The 20,216-nt window shown below is 26.9% G+C and overlaps 1 protein-coding gene across 2 annotated transcripts; it reads right to left on the bottom strand.

The window, feature by feature from the left end:
• Positions 1-2: 2 nt before the first annotated feature.
• On the bottom strand, positions 3-19,778 carry LOC107172359 (cytoplasmic dynein 2 intermediate chain 1). 2 transcript variants are annotated; one of them, XM_089225960.1, is made up of 16 exons: positions 19,509-19,778; positions 19,283-19,430; positions 15,611-15,852; positions 15,298-15,549; positions 15,100-15,240; positions 14,796-14,930; positions 12,844-13,140; positions 12,536-12,690; positions 11,662-11,756; positions 11,498-11,589; positions 11,094-11,254; positions 10,864-11,009; positions 10,344-10,402; positions 1,926-2,095; positions 1,705-1,825; positions 3-143 (listed from the first exon to the last, which is right to left on the bottom strand). In XM_089225960.1, the coding sequence occupies exons 1-16, from the start codon at positions 19,554-19,556 to the stop codon at positions 33-35; spliced, it is 2,373 nt and encodes a 790-aa protein (XP_089082086.1). In that variant the 5' UTR covers positions 19,557-19,778; the 3' UTR covers positions 3-32. The 2 variants fall into 2 exon arrangements, with proteins under 2 accessions (XP_089082086.1, XP_089082087.1); XM_089225961.1 differs by lacking the exons at positions 19,283-19,430; positions 19,509-19,778 and adding an exon at positions 16,327-17,515.
• Positions 19,779-20,216: the final 438 nt, after the last annotated feature.

Raw genomic sequence — 20,216 nt, 5'->3', positions numbered from 1 at the left:
ATTATGTTATAGTAGCTTGCAACAGATCACTTCTATAGACTGGCCAAAAACCTTGTGAGTTGCTCGCTATGATCGGTCGTCTGATTCCTCTTGTCCAACTTCAACTGGTGTAATTGTACTTCACCGTCAGCAAACGCCAATCCCTGTCAAGAATAACAATCAACACCTTAATAATACATTTCATCGATACTTATTACCGTACATTCAATCATTATAAGCTTACGAAGTTTACAATATTTTACTGTGTATTATTTTTTTTAGAGAATAAATTACAGCAAACGAAATAAAAATATTGACGATTAGTTCAAATTGTAGATACATTTTGATATTTTTTTTAAAACTATGAAAAATTATAATTTTTACAATATAATAATTATACGAAGTTCGTGGAATATCGTAACTAAATCACCGGGTTACCTATTTGAAACACAGGTGAATTTAAGTAAATTCAGTGTAATTTAGTATTAATATCAAACTACAGTTTTTAATTGAATAGGCTATTGAGATGGTAAATTGACTTGAGATGATAATATTGGAAAATATGTCAATAAATCAAAACAAGTGCTTAGAATATCCACAACATTTCAGTCTAATCTAAACAAATTGACGTGTTTATTTATCATCGAGGAACGATGGTTTAAATAAATTGTTGAAATGCACTTTAGGTACTGACTTTGTATACCAGATTAGTAATATTTTTTAGACCAAAATACTTCCAAAAAAATTACTTACTTATTATAAGATATAAATTATTTTAAATGTAATCTATGAGTGATTATTTTGACTGATTTCAGTAGAAATAAGTAGCAGGTATAACGTAATAGGTTATATAAATGACGAAAAAAAAAGCTAACATAATATTTTAAAGATCATAGTTTCTATAAAAGTAAAATATAATACCCGGTATACATTTATTTTATCTAAGGATATTAATATTCAAATTAAAGCAAAATCGATTTTGTCTATTTTGTCTGAACATAGTTTTGCAGAAATATTTCAGTTTCTCCACGATTTTTCTAATGGTTTTCTGTTGTTTCTACAATACTTTGAATTATTTTTACTTCAAAGTACTAATAATATCTAATTTTTTATACCAGAAACCACTTTTAAATGTAAAATTTAAGCGAATCAAGGTTCTAAAAGGTGGCGACAGTCATAAAAAACACTCACACACATAATTGTTTAACTAATACGTTAATTCCTTTGCTAAAAATCTAAAAAAAGGTAACGAAATTATTAAACTATGACGTCAGTATTGCACTAATGTTATTTGAATGGGTAGTAAATGTAAAACGCCCATCACTTGTACTGTGAGCCAATTAGCATATTCTGACCCTCTAAATAATACATTCAAAATGATGAATTCATTATGTAGATCATAAAGAAAAAAATTAACCGTTGAGAGATAAATTGTTTAAAAGCTTTTGAAATAATGGTAATAGTGTGAAAGTTCATCTCGTCTTGGCCCTCAACACAATAATAAATGAATAATAGCTGTTTTTTAACGGAATTAGAATATTGTTATATATACGTATAAATTGTTTATCAACAGAAAACTCTAGGAATCGTGGTAATTGGGAGTAGTAACGTTTTTGTTCTTCAGAATAATATATAGAAATATTACATAAATATAAAATAGTTTTATAACAATTATTTCATTAGGTATTTGATTAAAATCATAATGAGTTCAAATGGAACACTAACCAAGTAGGTGTTTCTATTTTTTGGAGTTGATGCCAATGACATGGCTGTAATGGTCTTTCCTCGAAACGGCACGGACATTATTGGTGTGTTAATGTCATCGCAAAGGTCCCATAAGTGTACGCTGCAAACGACCACATCAGCCATAATTAGTATGTTACACAAACAAAAAGAATATAAATGAAACATATTTATATAGATATAGTTAAAAGGGTCTAGATCACCTAGAGGATGAATCCAACCCGAATACGATGCCGGGATGTCCAGTGCACCATTTAATCTTTACGATACGATCCTGGGCATTCAGCACGTCTTTCGACGATACAAACAGCCGTTTCAAAACTTCTCGACGAGTAACGCAGTATAGCATAACTTTATTGCTCGAACACGCTGCCTGCAAATGTATTCTCGATTTTTATCGGTAACAGAAATGCTTAAGATCTAATATAGTTCATATACAATTGAAAAAATTGTAAAACAATATGATTTACATAATAAATATAAATATGCCCAATGACTAGTCTAAATGATTAAGATACTAGAAAAGTGAAAACTTGTTGTCTTAAAATATTTATACAGTAGATAAGCGTGTAACTAATGGGTGATTATAAAAAAAAAAAAATAATAATAATAATAATTTAATCAATTGTAATGTGTAATGAAATTGTTCGATTAATTTTCACTAATACGATGATTATATTACTTTGCAAGACATTATACAAATTAATGATTATAAAATTGTTTTCATTACGAGATAAGACATATTTTAACAGAATAAAAAACATAATAAATATAAATTATGGTAGTTGCTTGGAATCGATTGATACTATTTTTTTCATAATGTTTTATATATTTTTTTTTCAATCTATTAACCTTATTCTATAAGACAATCCACTTATAACAAACTATTTGAAAAAAAAAAACAATTTCTTAGGTAGGTACTGTTTTTTTTAGTTAAAATATTTTTATTTTATATATACATTTTTTTTTTTCTAGAAAATGTTACAATCTGTAAAGTGATGATTTACAATAAGCACAAGTTATTAAGGAATTAACCTAGAAAAGACAAAGTAATATAAGATAAAGTTACAAACAATAATAAGTTAAATCAAATTACAATTATTTACATCAATTCAGACAAGGGGCTTGAATGAAAATGTCATCTATAGATGAAACTTCGTGGGTAGATAATTATATCACATAAAAATGTGGTGCCAACATTAAGTGTTATCTATTTATTTTACATTTATTGATTTATTTATGATAATAATAATTAATATTAAATGTGTATAAGTTCGAGAGTATATTGTATTAAACTATAAAATGATAAAATATTTTTAATTGTATGTTAGTTGAATTGATTAATGATTTGTCTTAATATAATGATCGACTTGTTTTATTATGAATTATAAATGTATAAATGTATGATATTTATTAGAACCTATATATGAAATAAATTATAATATTATCATAAGTATGTATAAATCAATTTCAGGCCCTTATGCTGTGTAAGTGCCCAAATAGTAAGGGCTTTCTAAATCACTTAACACTGTGACACCGAAGAACAAAGTGCTAACCTTGGCCAGTGCCTACTCTAACGCCGACTATATACTGGGTAGACTACTTAGCATACCTACGCCTCATTCAGTCCGGATAGGCAGCTAAATGTACATGACAAAACCGTGGAACGGGATGGGTCTATCGCGGGAATGAGGATGGTTCAGTTTAGTTATGGGGCCGGGGTCTCTGTGGTCAATCCGGTCTGGTGCGATGACCACAGAACTCACGAAAAGAGGAAAAACCTAAAACTAACTTAAACCTATTGAAGTCCGGTTATGCAGGTGGTCTACCGAAGATGTGAATAGGACTGCCGGACTTGACGACCAGGGGGGCTCCTCACAAAACGGTCAGTCGCTGGCGGACTTACGCAACGGCACTCTCTCGCTGATGACGTGGACTCGACAACAGCGACACGCAATAATCTGGAGATATTGACCAATCTGATTGGAGGACGCGAGGTGACATAAATTAATAAGAAACTTAAAAGAAGAGTCTGGTGTAGAAACTTGCTTTTTTTGTCTTCACAATGAAGTTACGATTAGCAAAAATTAAAGTATTTGTCTATAAATCATGATAAAAATGAATTATGAATATGCGCTCAATGTGACTTACGAGTACAATCAAAAATATAACAAAAACAAAACGATTTATGAATAAGCTACAATAGTGGGCGACTAGAAAAAGATTGCGTACAAGTAATAAAAAAAAGCTTTGACTGCAGAACAATTACAATAACAAAGATAATAACATAGAATGATAGTACAAATTGAGGAAAAAAGACCGAATAATACTTGATTATACGACACACAAAATACAAAAACAAAGAAAATAAATACACATAATTTAATCATAATAATTTTAGCCTACACGGCTGAGTGATGAATGGAGTAAACAGGAGACAAGATTAGGAAAGGCGCCTTCGCACAATGGTTAAAATACCACGATACCATATCATTATTGCGGCGCCAACACTCTGAATCATAAATTATATAAAATAATAATTATAGTTAAGTGTGAAAATAAGTAAGTTATAAAGTAAAAGACAAATTAATAATATAATTGTTAAAGTACTTTCTTAAGTTTAAGCTGTATATGTGGTAAGGATTTGTTGCTAAAAACCCGGATGGTCACCCATCCTAGAGCTAGAAACACCGGCTGGTTCGTATACTCAGAGCGTTTCCGCAGTTGAGCGTAAGACTACGCCACATCAAGCCACTGAATTTTTTTTTAAGGCAATTATTAATATTAATGTCTCATTTTATTTTATTGATTTTAAACAAATCTTGATTAAAACAGTTATATGTGACAGTTTAATATTATGTCATTATTCGAATATTCAAGTATTTTCATTAAAAACATAGTTCAGTCAATACACTAAAAAAGCAATTTATCATACTTTCTGTATAATAATTATATGCAACTCCACTTATATTTATATAGTTAGTAGAAAAATCATTTTATTTTTCCTTAATTTATTTCATATATGTATATTATTATAAAGATAATAATATATACCTACGATAATATGTAATTATCATAGGTATTAGAACATTAATTCAATTCTTTATCCAATTCCTTTTTTTTTTTTTTATAAACATAAATCAAATTTACATAACTTAGTTGTAAAACACGTTTTAAGTAGTTGAACGGAATTAAAGCGATACCATAACCTATATAATATATATATATATATACATGTTTTATGCACAAAAGAAATAATTATAAAATAATGGCATTGTCTATTGTTTACAAAATGTCTTTAAATGTACAATCTACTCTCTTTTTTGTTTGCGGTAGGTTCTATTACCTACCTACCTATAATTAGGTCAGAATGTGGCAGCCGGTATAATATACGAGTATTGTAAAATTGTAATGTTATTTTTATTAATTCTGTTAAAGCCAAGAGGGTATATATTTGTTGTCCGTTTTGGCTACGATATGCCATTAGTTAATTAAACACAAACATGGTAAACTGGTCGTACTATGCACGGGGGAAATATTATTACTACGCTCGTGGATAAAATACCGTTTTAGATATAAGCTATACTCAGACGGGCGCCCAATCGTCCGGTCAGGGTTGTATTAAAAACGAATTAAAATAGTTTATTGATATTTATGTGAGAACTATTTTAGCGTTATATAATCAACCAAAATTTACATAATTTAATAATAATATATAATATAAATTAGCAGACCATGTTAAAAAATGTTATGTATAACTGCATGACGTGGTGGTAGATATGATATTTATTTAGATTCTGAACGAAGTGATGAATGTACTGATTTACAATGATGTGTTTTTTTTTTGTTTTTGTTTGTTGTGAATATCCTTGGTGCATTATTGAGGTCAAAAGTAAAAATTTTCCAGCAGTTTTCAAAAAAATCAAAAAAAAAAAATGACAGAAAAACAGGAATTTATACGCAAAACCAGTTTTCGACCAAATCGATTTTTTTATACGGTTGTAATTCAAAAACTAATCACTGTAAATAATTGAAATTTTCACCAAACGTTTATGTTAGTTTTATCTATATACAGTTTAATTTTCAAACATTTTTTACATTTTTGAGTTATTTATAGACCACTGAAATTTTCGATTTTTATGAGAATGTTTTATTGAAGTGTCGGTAAAAAAATTTTGGATGACCAAAAAAACTTGAAAATTTAATACAAGGTTCCTTATGAGTTATTCTTATTGTAGCTAACAAAAATTAAAAATCGTAAGTCACAATTTTTTTTTAAGCGTTTATAGTTCAAAATTTTACGAAATCTGTCGAAAACGCGAAAATTTGCTAGTAATTTTTAAGTTGAAAAATCATAAAATTTTTTGTTTTTATAACTAAGGATTAAAAATACAACACTAAATTTTCCGTATTTTTTCCTTCAAGTTGCTATAGAGAAAACTCGAAGCATAATTATAGGAAAAATTTTAAGTGCGTTTGAATTTTAAATTTTTATGAACTAGCGTAACGATAACGATTTATCCTGAAACAATTTTAAATATTTGTTATTATTCTAAAAGCATAAGTCGTAGATACTTGAACATTTTACCAGTTATTAAGATTGGCGTTTTCTTTACATGATTTAATTTTCAAAATATTCTGACTTTTTTTGAGGTATTTATAGACAACTGAAATTTTCAACTTTTCTGAAAAATTTTTTTGAAGTGTCAATAAATTTTTTTTGGCCCTATCAAAATACTTGAAAATTATATTATTAAAAATTATAAAATACATAGGCACAACTTTTTTTTTATATAAGCATTCATAGTTCAAATTTTTACGAAATCTGTCGAAAACGCGAAAATTCGCAAGTAATTTTTAAGTTGAAAAATCATAAAACTCTTTGTGTTTATAACTAAGGATTAAAAATACAACACTAAGTTTTCCGTAAGTTTTCCTTCAATTAGCTATAGAGAAAACTCGAAGCGTTATTATAGGAAAAATGTTTTGAGTGTTTGAGTTTTAAATTTTTATGAAATCAGGTAAATGTATATCTATGATAATATAAGGTGTTATGAATTATGATAACTACATGCAATGTTTTTGGAAAAATTGATTAACCATGCCTTATGCAAAATGCATCCTAATTGAAAAATAAAATATTTGTTTCAAAATATAATACATGACAATATTTAAATATTATATTATATCCTAGACTGCCAAATCATCTCCGTTCAGAATCGTTTTTCGTATACAATGATACCTATCATTGCATTAAAATTTAACCTATCCTAGTCAGAGGTCCACCCCACCCCCTAATGTACAGCAAAGCGAAATCCACTTACCCGCTTTTTTACTTCTCAAACTCTTACAAACTAAAATTATTTTATACAACTGTTATTGTGATCTTTATATTATATAATATTATGAAATATGAAGCTCTCTTCAGTGTTATGGTGTTTGCAAGGCAATTTTTTCGTGATGAGCTAAATTTAATTTAGTGCATCAAATTAATAAATATGCTTTATATTTTATATGATGTAAAAATTATAGAAGTTTTGAGTACCATACTAAATTAAAAGAAAATATCTTAAGACTTTATAATTCTTTGAGGTTGAATTAAATCGTAAACGTTACTGATGTAAGCTGTAAAATTATTGTTCCATAACTATTTAAACATAATTTACATACAGTATTGAGTTAATTAAAAAAAAAAAAATATGTTGGAATTATAATGTTAAAATGTGTAAATTACTTAAGTACGTACTCGTGTCTAGGTAATATTACTGTATGCCATAAAGTAAATTTAAATACAAAATTTTAATATATATATGTAGATGCCATATTATCATTATATACAATATATATATACTAATTAATAATTACGGTTAACGTTGTCGTGAAGAAGTATAAAATGTTCTTTTATGCAAATTAAACCTTTATCGAACGAGAATTTATATTCGGGTCAGCATTCTAGACTCCAGTGAGTTATTAATTTAGGAACCCAGTTGCATGATAAATACAGTTTAAATTTGCATGCTTGTGTATTAAATTACCTTATTTTGGACCACGTATGTCCCATGGTAAGTTATGCAAAAATAAATACAACTGACGTGAGTTTAATATTATCAAAGAATTTAGAACTTAAAAAAAGTTTAGAATTTTTATGTTAGTTATCGATTTAAGAATTTGTTTATACAGTTTAATTTTTTAACAAAATATGCATGTTTATAGGAAAGATACAATTTTTTTTATCATTTCAGCTGCCATAGCAACTAAACAATAACAAAGATGTTATGACTATATAATTTAGCAACGCATAATAATTGCGTTGTCATAGCAACCAGAAAAAAATGTGACTTCAAAATCTGTACAAATTTTTGCTTTTTAATTGGTTTTTTGTAAGATTACGTATTTCAACCCATAATTAATGTAAATATGTGACCGCTTCGATACATTTTTGTATATGATTCCATTTCTATGTAAAAAGTTATATATTTGTCAGGGTCCTTTTCCTAAACTTTTTGTTAAAGATAAATCATCATCAAAATATACAGTTTGATTTCATGAATCCTTAATAATTATTTATTGTTATTAAACAGTATAAAAAAAACAGTACAAATTCTAAGATTTTAACCTTTTCATACTCAACTAAATTTAGTATTTAAATATAACTTTTTCATTATTATTTATTACTAATTTATTGTTATCAAAATCCTTTTTAGAATTATGCTTTCTCGAGGCAACGTAATAAAACATCGAAATCTGTATTTCAATCTTAAAGTTTTATTGATCATAGATTTTTTAAATTTTAGAAACTGCGTTCTGAAACCAAAATGACTTATGCAAAAAAAAAAATTGCATTAATAAAACGTGGTTTAGACCCTTCTCATACTTGGCCTAATGGCCTACTATACTTAATTAACAATATATTATTTATGTTAATATTTACAGATTTAACAATATAAAAACAAAAGTAATTTAGTTTAACAGAAGAACAGTTTCATGTTTAAATGCATACTACCTATAAGTATTTATTTTTGAAAAATAATTAAATTTTTACCCTAATAAACTTGAGAAGTCTTTATACTTCAATTAGTCTGATAAGTGATAATATTATTATGATATAATATAGTTTTAAAAAAATGTTTAACTATGAATACTTGAAATGTCAAAAAAATATTTAATGGTAAATTAATTCATGCTATAATTAGAATATATTAATGGGTCCTTCAAGTCTACATTTATATACTAATAATATAATTCAGCCATTGCTAAACGTCATCAATAGACAGTGACGTAGGCAAAGATTTTCGTTAGGGGTGGGGATAAATTCGTTAATTTTTAAGATAAATTGCAATATTAGTGCTCCTCTCCATGTTAATATTATGAGCATAAAAAACTAGCAAGTTGGTACTGATCTGCTGTGCAACAGGTGTCAAGAAGGACTCTGTAACGGATGTGTAGAATATAATTTTCTAATTTTCTAATTTGATATGTAAAATTTTAAAATATAATTTCAAAAAAAAAAATTATGTTAATTTATTTACTATATTTTCTAACTGCAGCTATTAGGTATAACAACATATAAGGAACCTTGCATTAATCTTTTTGATTCAACGATATACTTTATAGGCATATTATACAAGAAAAAACTAAAAAATGAAAATGTCTATAGTAAGAAGGTAAAAAAGTGTTGACTTACGGTTATAAGTTTTTTGGATTACAACAAATTAAAAAATTGATCTAAGAGATTTTGTTAATTTACGGGATAATATCCGATGTCTAACTTCTAACTTTTAAAATTATTTTGACTTAAAGGTCACCCTTTTTTTTTAATTTTCTACTTTGAAAAATTTTGTATTTGATTTTAATACAAGTGGTACAGTTTTAAGATACTGTTCTGGTAATATGTTTTGTCTTAACGTACAGTGTTACACGGCGCGTCGTATAGGCAAAATAGGTACTCCATTATGCAGATGAACATTACAATATTATAATAAATATTGATTTTTGCTACTGATTCACGTATTACTTGAGATATAGGCCAAATAAATTTACTCGATAGAAATTTACTGGTTAGATAAATTTTTTACCAGTTACCTCTCTTTCAAATAAGATGTGAACATTAGAAAGAAATATCAAACAAATCTACAAAGTTAAAATTATTCTAAAATTATAATTAACTTATTTTTTCAAGTACTTTTATTTTTTTTAATATATTATGCTGTATAGTTTCCGTAATAAATTGTAGTATTTTTATTTTTTAGTTCGATATTTATGAAATGAGAAAGTAGGCGTGTTTCTGAGTGTGTGCTCGTACCTTAATCTTACGTCTCTTGTATTTTTATCTAATGTTTCTATCCCTTTATATTTTGTTGCAGTTTATTTGAAGTCTGACAAACAATTAATTTTCAATAGGCTATGTTATAAATAAGCGTTATGAAATACGCTGTTATGTTTTTATAGTTCTTTGATCATTAATTAATTATTAAATATATTAATCAACCAAACCGTTATATTAGAAGAGTATTCCCTGTTTTAAATTAAATGAAAGTTTTCTTCAAAATCTTTGAATGAGTAAGTAAATACTTTCAATTAAATATATAATAAAGTGAATAAGAAATACAAAAATTACTTACCAAAAAAAAATTCAAGTCAAACGGGCAAATATCCAACGAGTTCACCGAAAAATGTTCATCTACAACATTTATAATTTTTTTTTAAACTATTGAGCTTTTTTTACTTTATTGATACATGAAATTTCATACCTAGTTAGTTTACTAGTTAATGAATATACACGGTGATTTATGGAGCGTAAAATACTCATAGCTTCAAATCGTTTACAAAACCATTTTTTTTTTAATTATATTTTTAACATTTTTTTATCCTTATAATTTTTTAAGTTTTTTACTTTTTTGAAAGACAACATTTAGTTTTAATTTGATATTCCAAAACAGAATATTTTTCTTATTATTTCGATACATAAAAATTGAATTTAGGGCAAGTAGTTTATGAGTTATAAATATTTAAAGTTTGGATGAGCCGAGTATAGTGGACAAATATGTTGTGGGGTAACCCCGTACCACTCTACTCTGCTCATCTAAACTTTAAATACCTATATCTCGTAAACTACTTGCCCTAAATTCAATTTTTAGTTACCTGTATTTTCTTGGGTAAAGTACGATGGCCATACTTTGTGTCCCCCCAAATTGCACCGGAAAACCAGTCCACAATTAGTACCAATAAAAGCATCTTGAATGTTATTTAAACATATGCATGTGGCCATGACACCATCAGACAAATATCTAAAATTATTAATGAGTTTATGAATTAACTATCTACTGTACAAATATTTTACAATCTATTTGAAAATTTGTTTTTTTTTATACCTAGGGACATTTTTATTGGCATTGATAGTTTGCATTTTTAGTAATCTCACGGAACTCCAGGGCGCAGTGCCGGCACTTTTTTCTGAAATTTCGTAAGCGTCTGACCAACTGTCCACGATCGTCCATACGGCCAAAACAAAATCTTCATCCAAGCTACAAAGCTGTAAAAATGTTAATTTACTTTTTAATTTTTATTAATTTAAGTACCGATGAGAAAATTATAATATTCGATGGTAGTGGAAACCATAAAAAGGTACTGGTTTGTTTTGAGTTTGATATAAGCGTACAGGTAGAGATAAAAATTATCGTTCAGAGTCTAACATTTGGACAAAAATAAAATTTTATACTATGAAAAATACACAGTTTATGGAAATAATCAAATAAACTGTTTTAAAATTACTCACCTCGTCTGGTAATTCTTCGTTAGTAACATTATTGTATGTTACTGTGCTTAAGCCAACAATTTTCGCCTTATGGCCATGGTCAATTGACAAAGCTAGACAAGTTCAAACGGTGTTAACCTAAATAATGTGGTAATTTTGATTAAACTTTTCTAACGTGCATTTACCAGTATTAAAAGACGGCGAACGAAGTGGACAAGGGAGGCCGTTGACTTGCTGATGATGCAGTTTGGATTCTCTTAAATCCCACACGCATATACTTCTGTAAATATCAAAAATAGTTTATGCTGCAGAGAATTAATTTCTTTGATATAATAAAAATAAATTGAATATTTCGTTGTATAATTAGTACCTATGCGTTTTTAGTCTACATTTTAGTCGCAATCAATAAAGAAATATTTTTCACCATTATTTTATATTAACAATAAGAATAAATTATAAAAGCTAAATTTATATTTAAATATTTTTAAAAACAATCAATAATTTTAAACCGGTATAGGTACTAACAAAATCACTTGATATCCTATAATTTATTCAAAAAACATTGAATGTATTTTAAATGTGTAGAGTTTCGCTAGTCAAATCATAGATTGCGCTACATAGTTCATAGTACAATAATTTCTTGATCTTGACGTTATGTATTATTACTTTAATATTATTCTGTTATTGATATTGTTCTTAAAGAACTTCTAAATAGATAAATGATAATTTATTATTATTTAAGCTTCTATTTATACAACATATTACATTGAATATATTATTAAATTATCAATGTAAAATACAACTATTCATCAATTGTATTTTAAATAACTTCATACGCCATTTTTATACATTAGGCATTACTTTTGTTAAAAGTCCCTACTCCATGAAATATTGTTTTTATAAATATCATTCTAAAATTACTTTAATTCAAATTTGTATTCAATGGTGTATTTTAATTATTATTTTATCAATTTATTTAAGAATACAAATGTACAAAATGTAGGTTATCACCATATCAGGTAGTATAAAATAATTAATTAGTAATAATATGTACTTTACCCATCTACTTGTGCAGTTGTGAAAAATCCTATGGTTGACTTGAAGATTGTGCAAAATGATGTAACTTTGTTAGGACACTTAAGAATATACTCAGGATTTTCTGTAGCTGATACACTCCAGATACATATAACATATTGGTAAAACGAATCCATCACCTAAAAAGAAAAAAAAACATTATACAAGTATCAAATTATTGTATTTTTATACAAATAAAATTACTAAAACTTGAAATAATTTTTTTTAAGGAAATTATTACCAGATTAAACAAACTAAAATGTAATATAAATTATAATATATATTGTAAGTACTTCGTGCATTGTAACGAGTGACTCGATATAGGATGTGACTCTCAAAAATTCTATGGATTTGACTGGACATTTTGCAAGAAACTTTAAGGAGGAGACTGCCGGGCTGAGGTATCCATTGCTGAAGTCTAAGTTAAAGTCATTAGCCACTAGCCTATGTTCAACTCGATCCATCGACTGCTGTTCCAACATCGAAATCATCATCCGGGCGACCTCGATCACTCTGTCAGGATCTACCATAGTGATGTGTGTTTGACGATGATTATCTGGTAGTTCAGTACCACCAACACCCTGTTTAGCCTGTTACATAATATATAATAGAGTTTAAAAGCGTCTAACTATTATGAACAAACAATGCGTTATGAAACAAAATAAAAATAAAATAAGATAGAATCTACAAAATATCCATTGTTAAGTTTGAATTCCACTTCTTAGTCCATATTTGTTGTAGCATTATAGAAATCAACCAAGTATCGATGAAATCAGAAATTAAAATTGCCCTATTAGAGGGGGAAATTAAACATGATAGAAAACCAGTAAATAGATATCTATACAGATATCAAAAAAAACAAGAACACAATATTGTACCAGTGAAATTTGATTTAAAAAAAAAAAACAGTTACAACAATGTTATTTAAATTATTTTCATTAAATTACATTTATAATATATTATAGAACTTTTTGATATTAATAAATGTGGTTTTGTTTCAACTTCGTAATCAGCTATTCAATCAAATTCTAATAATATACAATAATTTATAAAAGATGCACCAAGTTATTCATAGTAATATAAAACTTAGTATTATAATCCATAACAAAATATTTTTGATGAATATACCGTAGTCACGAAACTACAATTTGTCGTGAAAGTCTTCCCACGAAAATAAAACATATAACCGCAATATTGATACAAAAACCCATAAAATGATACATATTTTATATATATATATATATATATTCCTATTGTATAATCATTGAGAACTTACATTTACATTTCATTAATTGTAATATAAAAGTATATTGGTACGTAATAATATATAAGTAAAAGTAATATGATTGTCCTGTGTTAAGAAATCCTATAAGCTATACACAATAGACGATATTGATCAGATGTAAATAATATATTAAATAATCTGTACACATGTTGAATATTTTTTGTCACGGGAATTGGTTTTGTAACCTTATATCCAATTATCAAACGGGTTTACTTAATTTATAAAATACATAACAGAGCAGGATTTATGCACGGTTTCAATAATTTGATTAGAAAAATATACACCAGTGGTACCATTCGTCCAATTTTTAAAGGTACCATGTTTTTTTATATTATTATAATTATCTATGTGTCCGTTAGTAATTGCGCATCTTTTAAGAACAACGATGCGGCTTATTTTTTTATCTTTTAATGGCCAAGATATTCTTATGAGATTTTTCCGAAAAGAACAATTCGAAAAATTGGAAAAAAAACTGAAATGGATTTTTTTAAATGGATTTTTTTTTACATACGTGGTTGCCATTAGTTACAAATTAATAATTATATTATAGAAAATCATTGTGTACCGAATATTAACAACATGAAATACTTATGAGATAGGTACCTTTTATTACATGTTCAAACGTTCTCCCTCAGTGAAAATATTATATCGATACACATGATCTATGAATGGCCGTTTAAACATTTTTGTTGAAATTGTGTAGTAACTAAAATTGTTCGTTTTCCATTTCAACACTGAAAATATTATCGATTTTTCCAAACCCTAGTTTTCTGTAAACTTTCCCATTTTTTCTTATATTCAATTTCCTAACAGAAAAGATTCTAAAGTAGAAAATCGTGGCATTTTTAGTTATTGATAATTTACTATAAATTTAGTAAACTATAAACAGATTTATTTTTGTAATAATTTATTTATTTAAAAGTGACGAGTGACGACTATTATCAATTTTTTTTTATTTACTCTCAAATATTCAATCGATGAACAGTGCATATCATTTGTCAATACTATGGGGTGTTGAGTCCATTTTTCGACCAAATCACTTTCATTAGTCTGTACTTCTTTTTCCGCGTTTTCATCGTGAGTTTGTGTTTGAACCTGGAAAAATTAAACTATTTTAACTATAAACTTTTAAACACGTCCATTAAAATATATCTTATTACTGTGTTTATCTATTTTTGAAGATTAATAAAAAAAATGAACTGTACCAATGTACAGATTTACAGTAAAACTATATTATGTTTAGTGTTTAAAATTATAAATTTACCTGCGTCATGTTTGAACGTCCGTACATTTGTATATATTGTTCATAAGGTATTGCTGGCAAATCTAACAGGGAAAAGCTAACAGTGTCTAGCTTAATCATCTCCATTAAAACGTTTCCCCTAGTTTTTATTTTGTCCTTTACCTATATTTAAATTTAACTTTAAAGTATTTTCTACCATAATGTATAAATAAATCATACTTCTTGTTCTCGCTTCCTCTTTCCGGCAGTTTTAAAATTTTTTAAGCCCATTTCAATAGTCCGTTCTAACGAGTTTATTTCAAACTTTTCATCCAAGAATGGTTCCAATTTTTCTTCTACACAAACGGGAAGCGCAAACTTAAAACTTACAGTGTCATTTGAAATTGTTTGGCTCACCAAAGTTGGTTTTAATTGCGATTCAACTACTAATGAATCGACCGAAGTATCAGATTCAAAGTCAGATTCATAATCCTTAAAATATGATTGTCAAAAATAAAAATATATATATAAATTGTATTTTGTATTATTTTACTTCAAAGTCATCTTCATATTCTTGGTTATCTGATACGTCTGATGAATTGCTAAGAGCAGTAGTACTATTGTCAACTTTATCAATTGGATTTTCTTTGTTTTCCTTGTGTAAGACTTTATTTTCATTTTGTTTCATACTAACACTTACGTGTTTATTTTTAACACCAACCGGGTGTTTTTTCGTAATAATATTTTGTTTCGGTTTTCCCATTTTCGCAAATGGGTGGGTATTATGTTGATCTTCTAAATGTTTTAAATAAAATTTACGTTATAGTAATATATTCTTCTTCTGATATTTTTGAATATTTTAAACATTATAGTATAAGCCTAGAATTTTCTACCATAATAATAATAATAATAATAAATGATAATAAGTATATATATACATATATATATATTATTATGATTCATATACATTTTTATTTTGAATGCCATCATTTACGTCGAATTAGTATTTTAAGCTCTTTGAAAATGATGTAAACTATAAAATTTACCATGTACTTTTTATAATTTTCGTTTGAAATTATATTGGCCATATAATTTCAAACCAATATTAGAATGATATTAAATAAATATATATCATTCAAAATACAAATATAAAATAAAAATATAATAGTTCAAATAATATTAAAATAAATAAAAAATGTTTTGCATTGCATGATAATAAATGTAAATTAAATTTCCTTAAAACAACTTTTATCCTAGTGAATACTTTACCGTTTGCCATCTTAGGTAGGTAGGCATGTAGAATAATAATAAAATATGAAAACTAAATTGTTCCAGTTAAATATGTTTAGTCATTCAACAATAGCAAAAATTATTATTAAGCAGCTATAAAAACCAATATAAAGTGGTTTCTTGTGTTTGTTCAGAAAATCCGCAACAAGAATTATGGTTCTATTTACAATTATTAAGAAGAAAAAAACAACTGCGATGCGGTCTAATAAAAACTTTAGCTAATAGCCAAGTAAGCTATATTAAATTGTTTTTATAAATATAAACAGTTGAGATTAATCTTAGTTAAAGGAAGAAAGAGTAGTTACTACATTCAAGAAGTAATCTTAATTCAGAAAACAACCATGTTGTACAGATCAAAAAGCTATTGCACAATATCTAGTTCAGATCATTCGTACTGGTTACAACGTTTTACCTCCGACCAACAGTTATTTGTATCCATATAATGATGTGACTATCTACGTATTTGAAATATTAATTTACTATTAATTATGCACAACTAATATATCCATAAATTTATTCGTAGAACATAATACGCATATAATAATCTAATAACGTGTATTATTGTTTGAACGTTCAGCTTCCAGTTCAGTCTTTCACGATTAGTTTTGTGAATTACTGGGGTAGAGTTTTTATTATTATTATAGCACCTATGCTATACTACAATCATATAGTAAATAATTTACTGTAAATGAGATACTTTTTATTATTTTTTTAAATAAATTAAATTAAATGATGAATACGATTACAATATTATTACACTTATTTCACAACCGTGAATGTTTATAGGTAGGTAAGGTGCCTATTCAATAGTTAACTATTCCTCCATTAAAGTTTACGAAAGTTAATTTTCACTGTTACACGTGACAAAATCAATGTTGTTAAGCTATAACAGAACATAAGTATAAATAGAAAAAAAAATACTTTACATTCGTACTTCTCAACAAATAAAAATGCGTTTGAAAATATTTAGGAAATCATTATTCAAATTTACCTACATCTTTCAATATAATATAAAAAAATTACCTTTCATTACCTATATGTACCTAGTAATTTTTACGCTAGTTAAATAATATTGTATCCTTTACTAGAACTTATATGATTTTATTATTAAAATATATTATATTTTTTTTTCGAGGAAAAAAATTAAAATGTTTAAATGCTACATGTATTTGAATTTTGTTTTAACAAAATATTAATTTCAAATTGGTAACAAAATATTATGAATGTTTTATACATTAATAGAATTTTGGTAATCTATATTGCCAAGAGTATACCTATATACAATAATTAAAATAATATTTTTTTGGTTACATGTTATTTTGTATTGAAAATATTGAAAAATTATTATAATTAAAGGCAACATGTGGAGTGGGTGGCTTTGCTCTCTCGAATCAGTGACCAATAGATAAATTCGTATTCTTCTACTCAAGAGTTCCTACATACGCCTATGTAAATATATGAGGCAAAATTATACATAAATTTAGGCGTTTATATCCTTGACTTAACAAATTATAACCTAAAACAAATATAAGAATATATTTATAAAATCATTGTTTTATATTATATGTCTTGCCAATAAAAACACCATTTGATCTATTTTTACGAAATTTCAAAAGGTTTTTTTTAAAGTTTTAGAGAGTAGTTTAAACCTTGTTAAAAAATATATCGAAAACAATGGTATATGGACTGAGGTATACTAAAACCGATATCCCCCTATTTATGTCATATTGTAAAGTAATTATAATTTTTTTCAAAGTGAAGTCCGGTTATACTAGGTACTAGTCTATTATATTTTATTAGTATCTAACTTATACAACTAAACCATTTTACTATTGAATACTATTATATTTACGTATTTTAAGTGTGAAAGTACCTAAATGATTGTCTTATTTTTAATTCGAACTTAATTTTAAGAGTATAAAAAATTATATTTAGTTATACTAAAATTCATATAGTATTACTTGGTTTAAATATTTATATAATTTTAAAAACATGATTATAATTAAATAATAAAACAAAACATGGCGTAGGTGTGGTAAATAGTTGGTTTTTTTATCTAAAAATTAATTATAATCAAATGAATTGGTAGCCTGAATTAAACCGACAAGTTGTTTGAATGTATTCATTGTCCAAAGCTTAAAAGTATTTTGTTTGCAAACGGTTTTTTTTTTTTTACATTACTGTAATTTTTCTTTATTTTTCTTTTCAATCCTTTATTTACCAACCTTTCTTTATTTATTTAAATTTTCATTTATACTTACTTTCTAAAAAGCCGTAATTTTATATCACGTGTATTATTAACAAAGAGAGCATAAATACTGGAATTATTAAATATAATTTGATGCTAAAACAATTTATTTTTACTTTATAATATGATTCATTAACGGTACAATTGTTGGTGCAATATTAATTATAAAACTCTTAAAAAATATTTCGGATTTGAATATAATTTTTATTTCAAGTGTTTTTTCTCTTTTCCACTTATAAATGTATTATATAATATGATGTAATAAAAACCAAAGAATCATCAATTGAATAACGTATATTAGTATATGGGAAAATACACTTAAGTGCAAATATTTTATTTTAAATCTACGGGAAAAGAACGGAATATTTTTTTGTCAGGCGTAGATAATATAAATATTGTGACCTCCAACGAATAATTCAAATTACCAATATATTATGTACACATATAGTTTGTACTTTGTATCGATCGAATTCTCGGGAAAATTATTTCAGTAATGAGGAAGTATTACCCTATGGTATCTAACCACCCCTGTCCGTCCACCAATAATACCTTAACGTAAATAAAAATACTGATATCGACGACGGGCGTATGATTATCATATTTTAATATACTAATAATATTATATTGTATGACATTATCGGGTTTGAACTGAAAGATGGTATCAACCGTCTCCTTGGTAATACTGACTGTTTCTGATCGGTAACGCAATCGACGCCGCGCTGGTAGTCTTTACCGCCGACGCTGGTACGTTCTTTTTGCCTGTCACCGTTACCACAGGTCTGGCACGGCTTGACGCTACTGGTTGAGCAGTCGATTTTTTCGCCGGAGTACAACCCTGAAAACAGAATTGCGTTTGTAATTATTAGTTTTATGAAAACCATGAAAACAGCAGTCGCATATCTCTGGATCTCACCGTCGTCGCGACGAAGCCGTTGAAATTTTCGACGGTTCTCCGGGCCATTTTGGACAAAATTTACCAGTACCGTAGAATATAATAATTTTATGACATAGTGGAAAAAAAATACGTTGTGTTTAACCTAAACCAGCTGTGCTAGGATGCTTGCTATCACACTAATATTATATTATACCACGGTATGTGTACATGGCAACGGTTTGTTGTGCGTCCGATGACCGTGGCGATGGCGATACCTAGTAGCAGTAGCGTTTTAAAAGGTTATAATAATAATAATATGCTTTATTGGTAGGTAGGTGTAAGCAGACAGTGGGTATGATATGCCACACACTCGTCAATATCCATAATTTTTTATGCAAAGTACAATGATCACTTAACTCAAAAATTGAATAATATTAGAAATTAGATTCCATAATAACTAAAGGAAACCTAGTAAAATAAATAAAGTGAAAGAACGTTGCACACACAAGAATATAAACATGATAAAAGCTCTTGTACTAAGCAACCTTTTGCAAATAAGAGATCAGACATTTTTTTACTCTAGAAAATTAAAAAAAAAACACTGTATTCATATTTCTTATTCTTTGATAATTACAAAATATTAAAATACATTCTGTTATGTTAAGAGTAGATACCTATAAGAAAATAAGATTATGTTAGTGAATAAAATTATATTTAATTATTGATTTATTATTTAATAAATTGATC

Source organism: Diuraphis noxia, unplaced genomic scaffold, assembly GCF_037042655.1.
Source record: "Diuraphis noxia isolate RWA-SAM2 unplaced genomic scaffold, SU_Dnox_SAM2 contig0004, whole genome shotgun sequence".
In the NCBI taxonomy this organism is placed as follows: Eukaryota; Metazoa; Arthropoda; class Insecta; order Hemiptera; family Aphididae; genus Diuraphis; species Diuraphis noxia.
The sequence above is the reverse complement of the archived record's forward strand: the minus strand, read 5'-3'. Positions and strand labels throughout refer to the sequence as shown.

Bases quoted from the DNA above. Each gene is read 5' to 3' on its own strand.
- LOC107172359 (XM_089225960.1), bottom strand. From the start codon at position 19,556: ATGGCCCGGAGAACCGTCGAAAATTTCAACGGCTTCGTCGCGACGACG. The intron at 15,550-15,610 runs GTAAAATAATAC...TCATATTTTAAG, and splicing joins AATATGAAGATGACTTTGAA to GATTATGAATCTGACTTTGA. The intron at 11,590-11,661 runs GTAAATGCACGT...GAACTTGTCTAG, and splicing joins TTCGCCGTCTTTTAATACTG to CTTTGTCAATTGACCATGGC.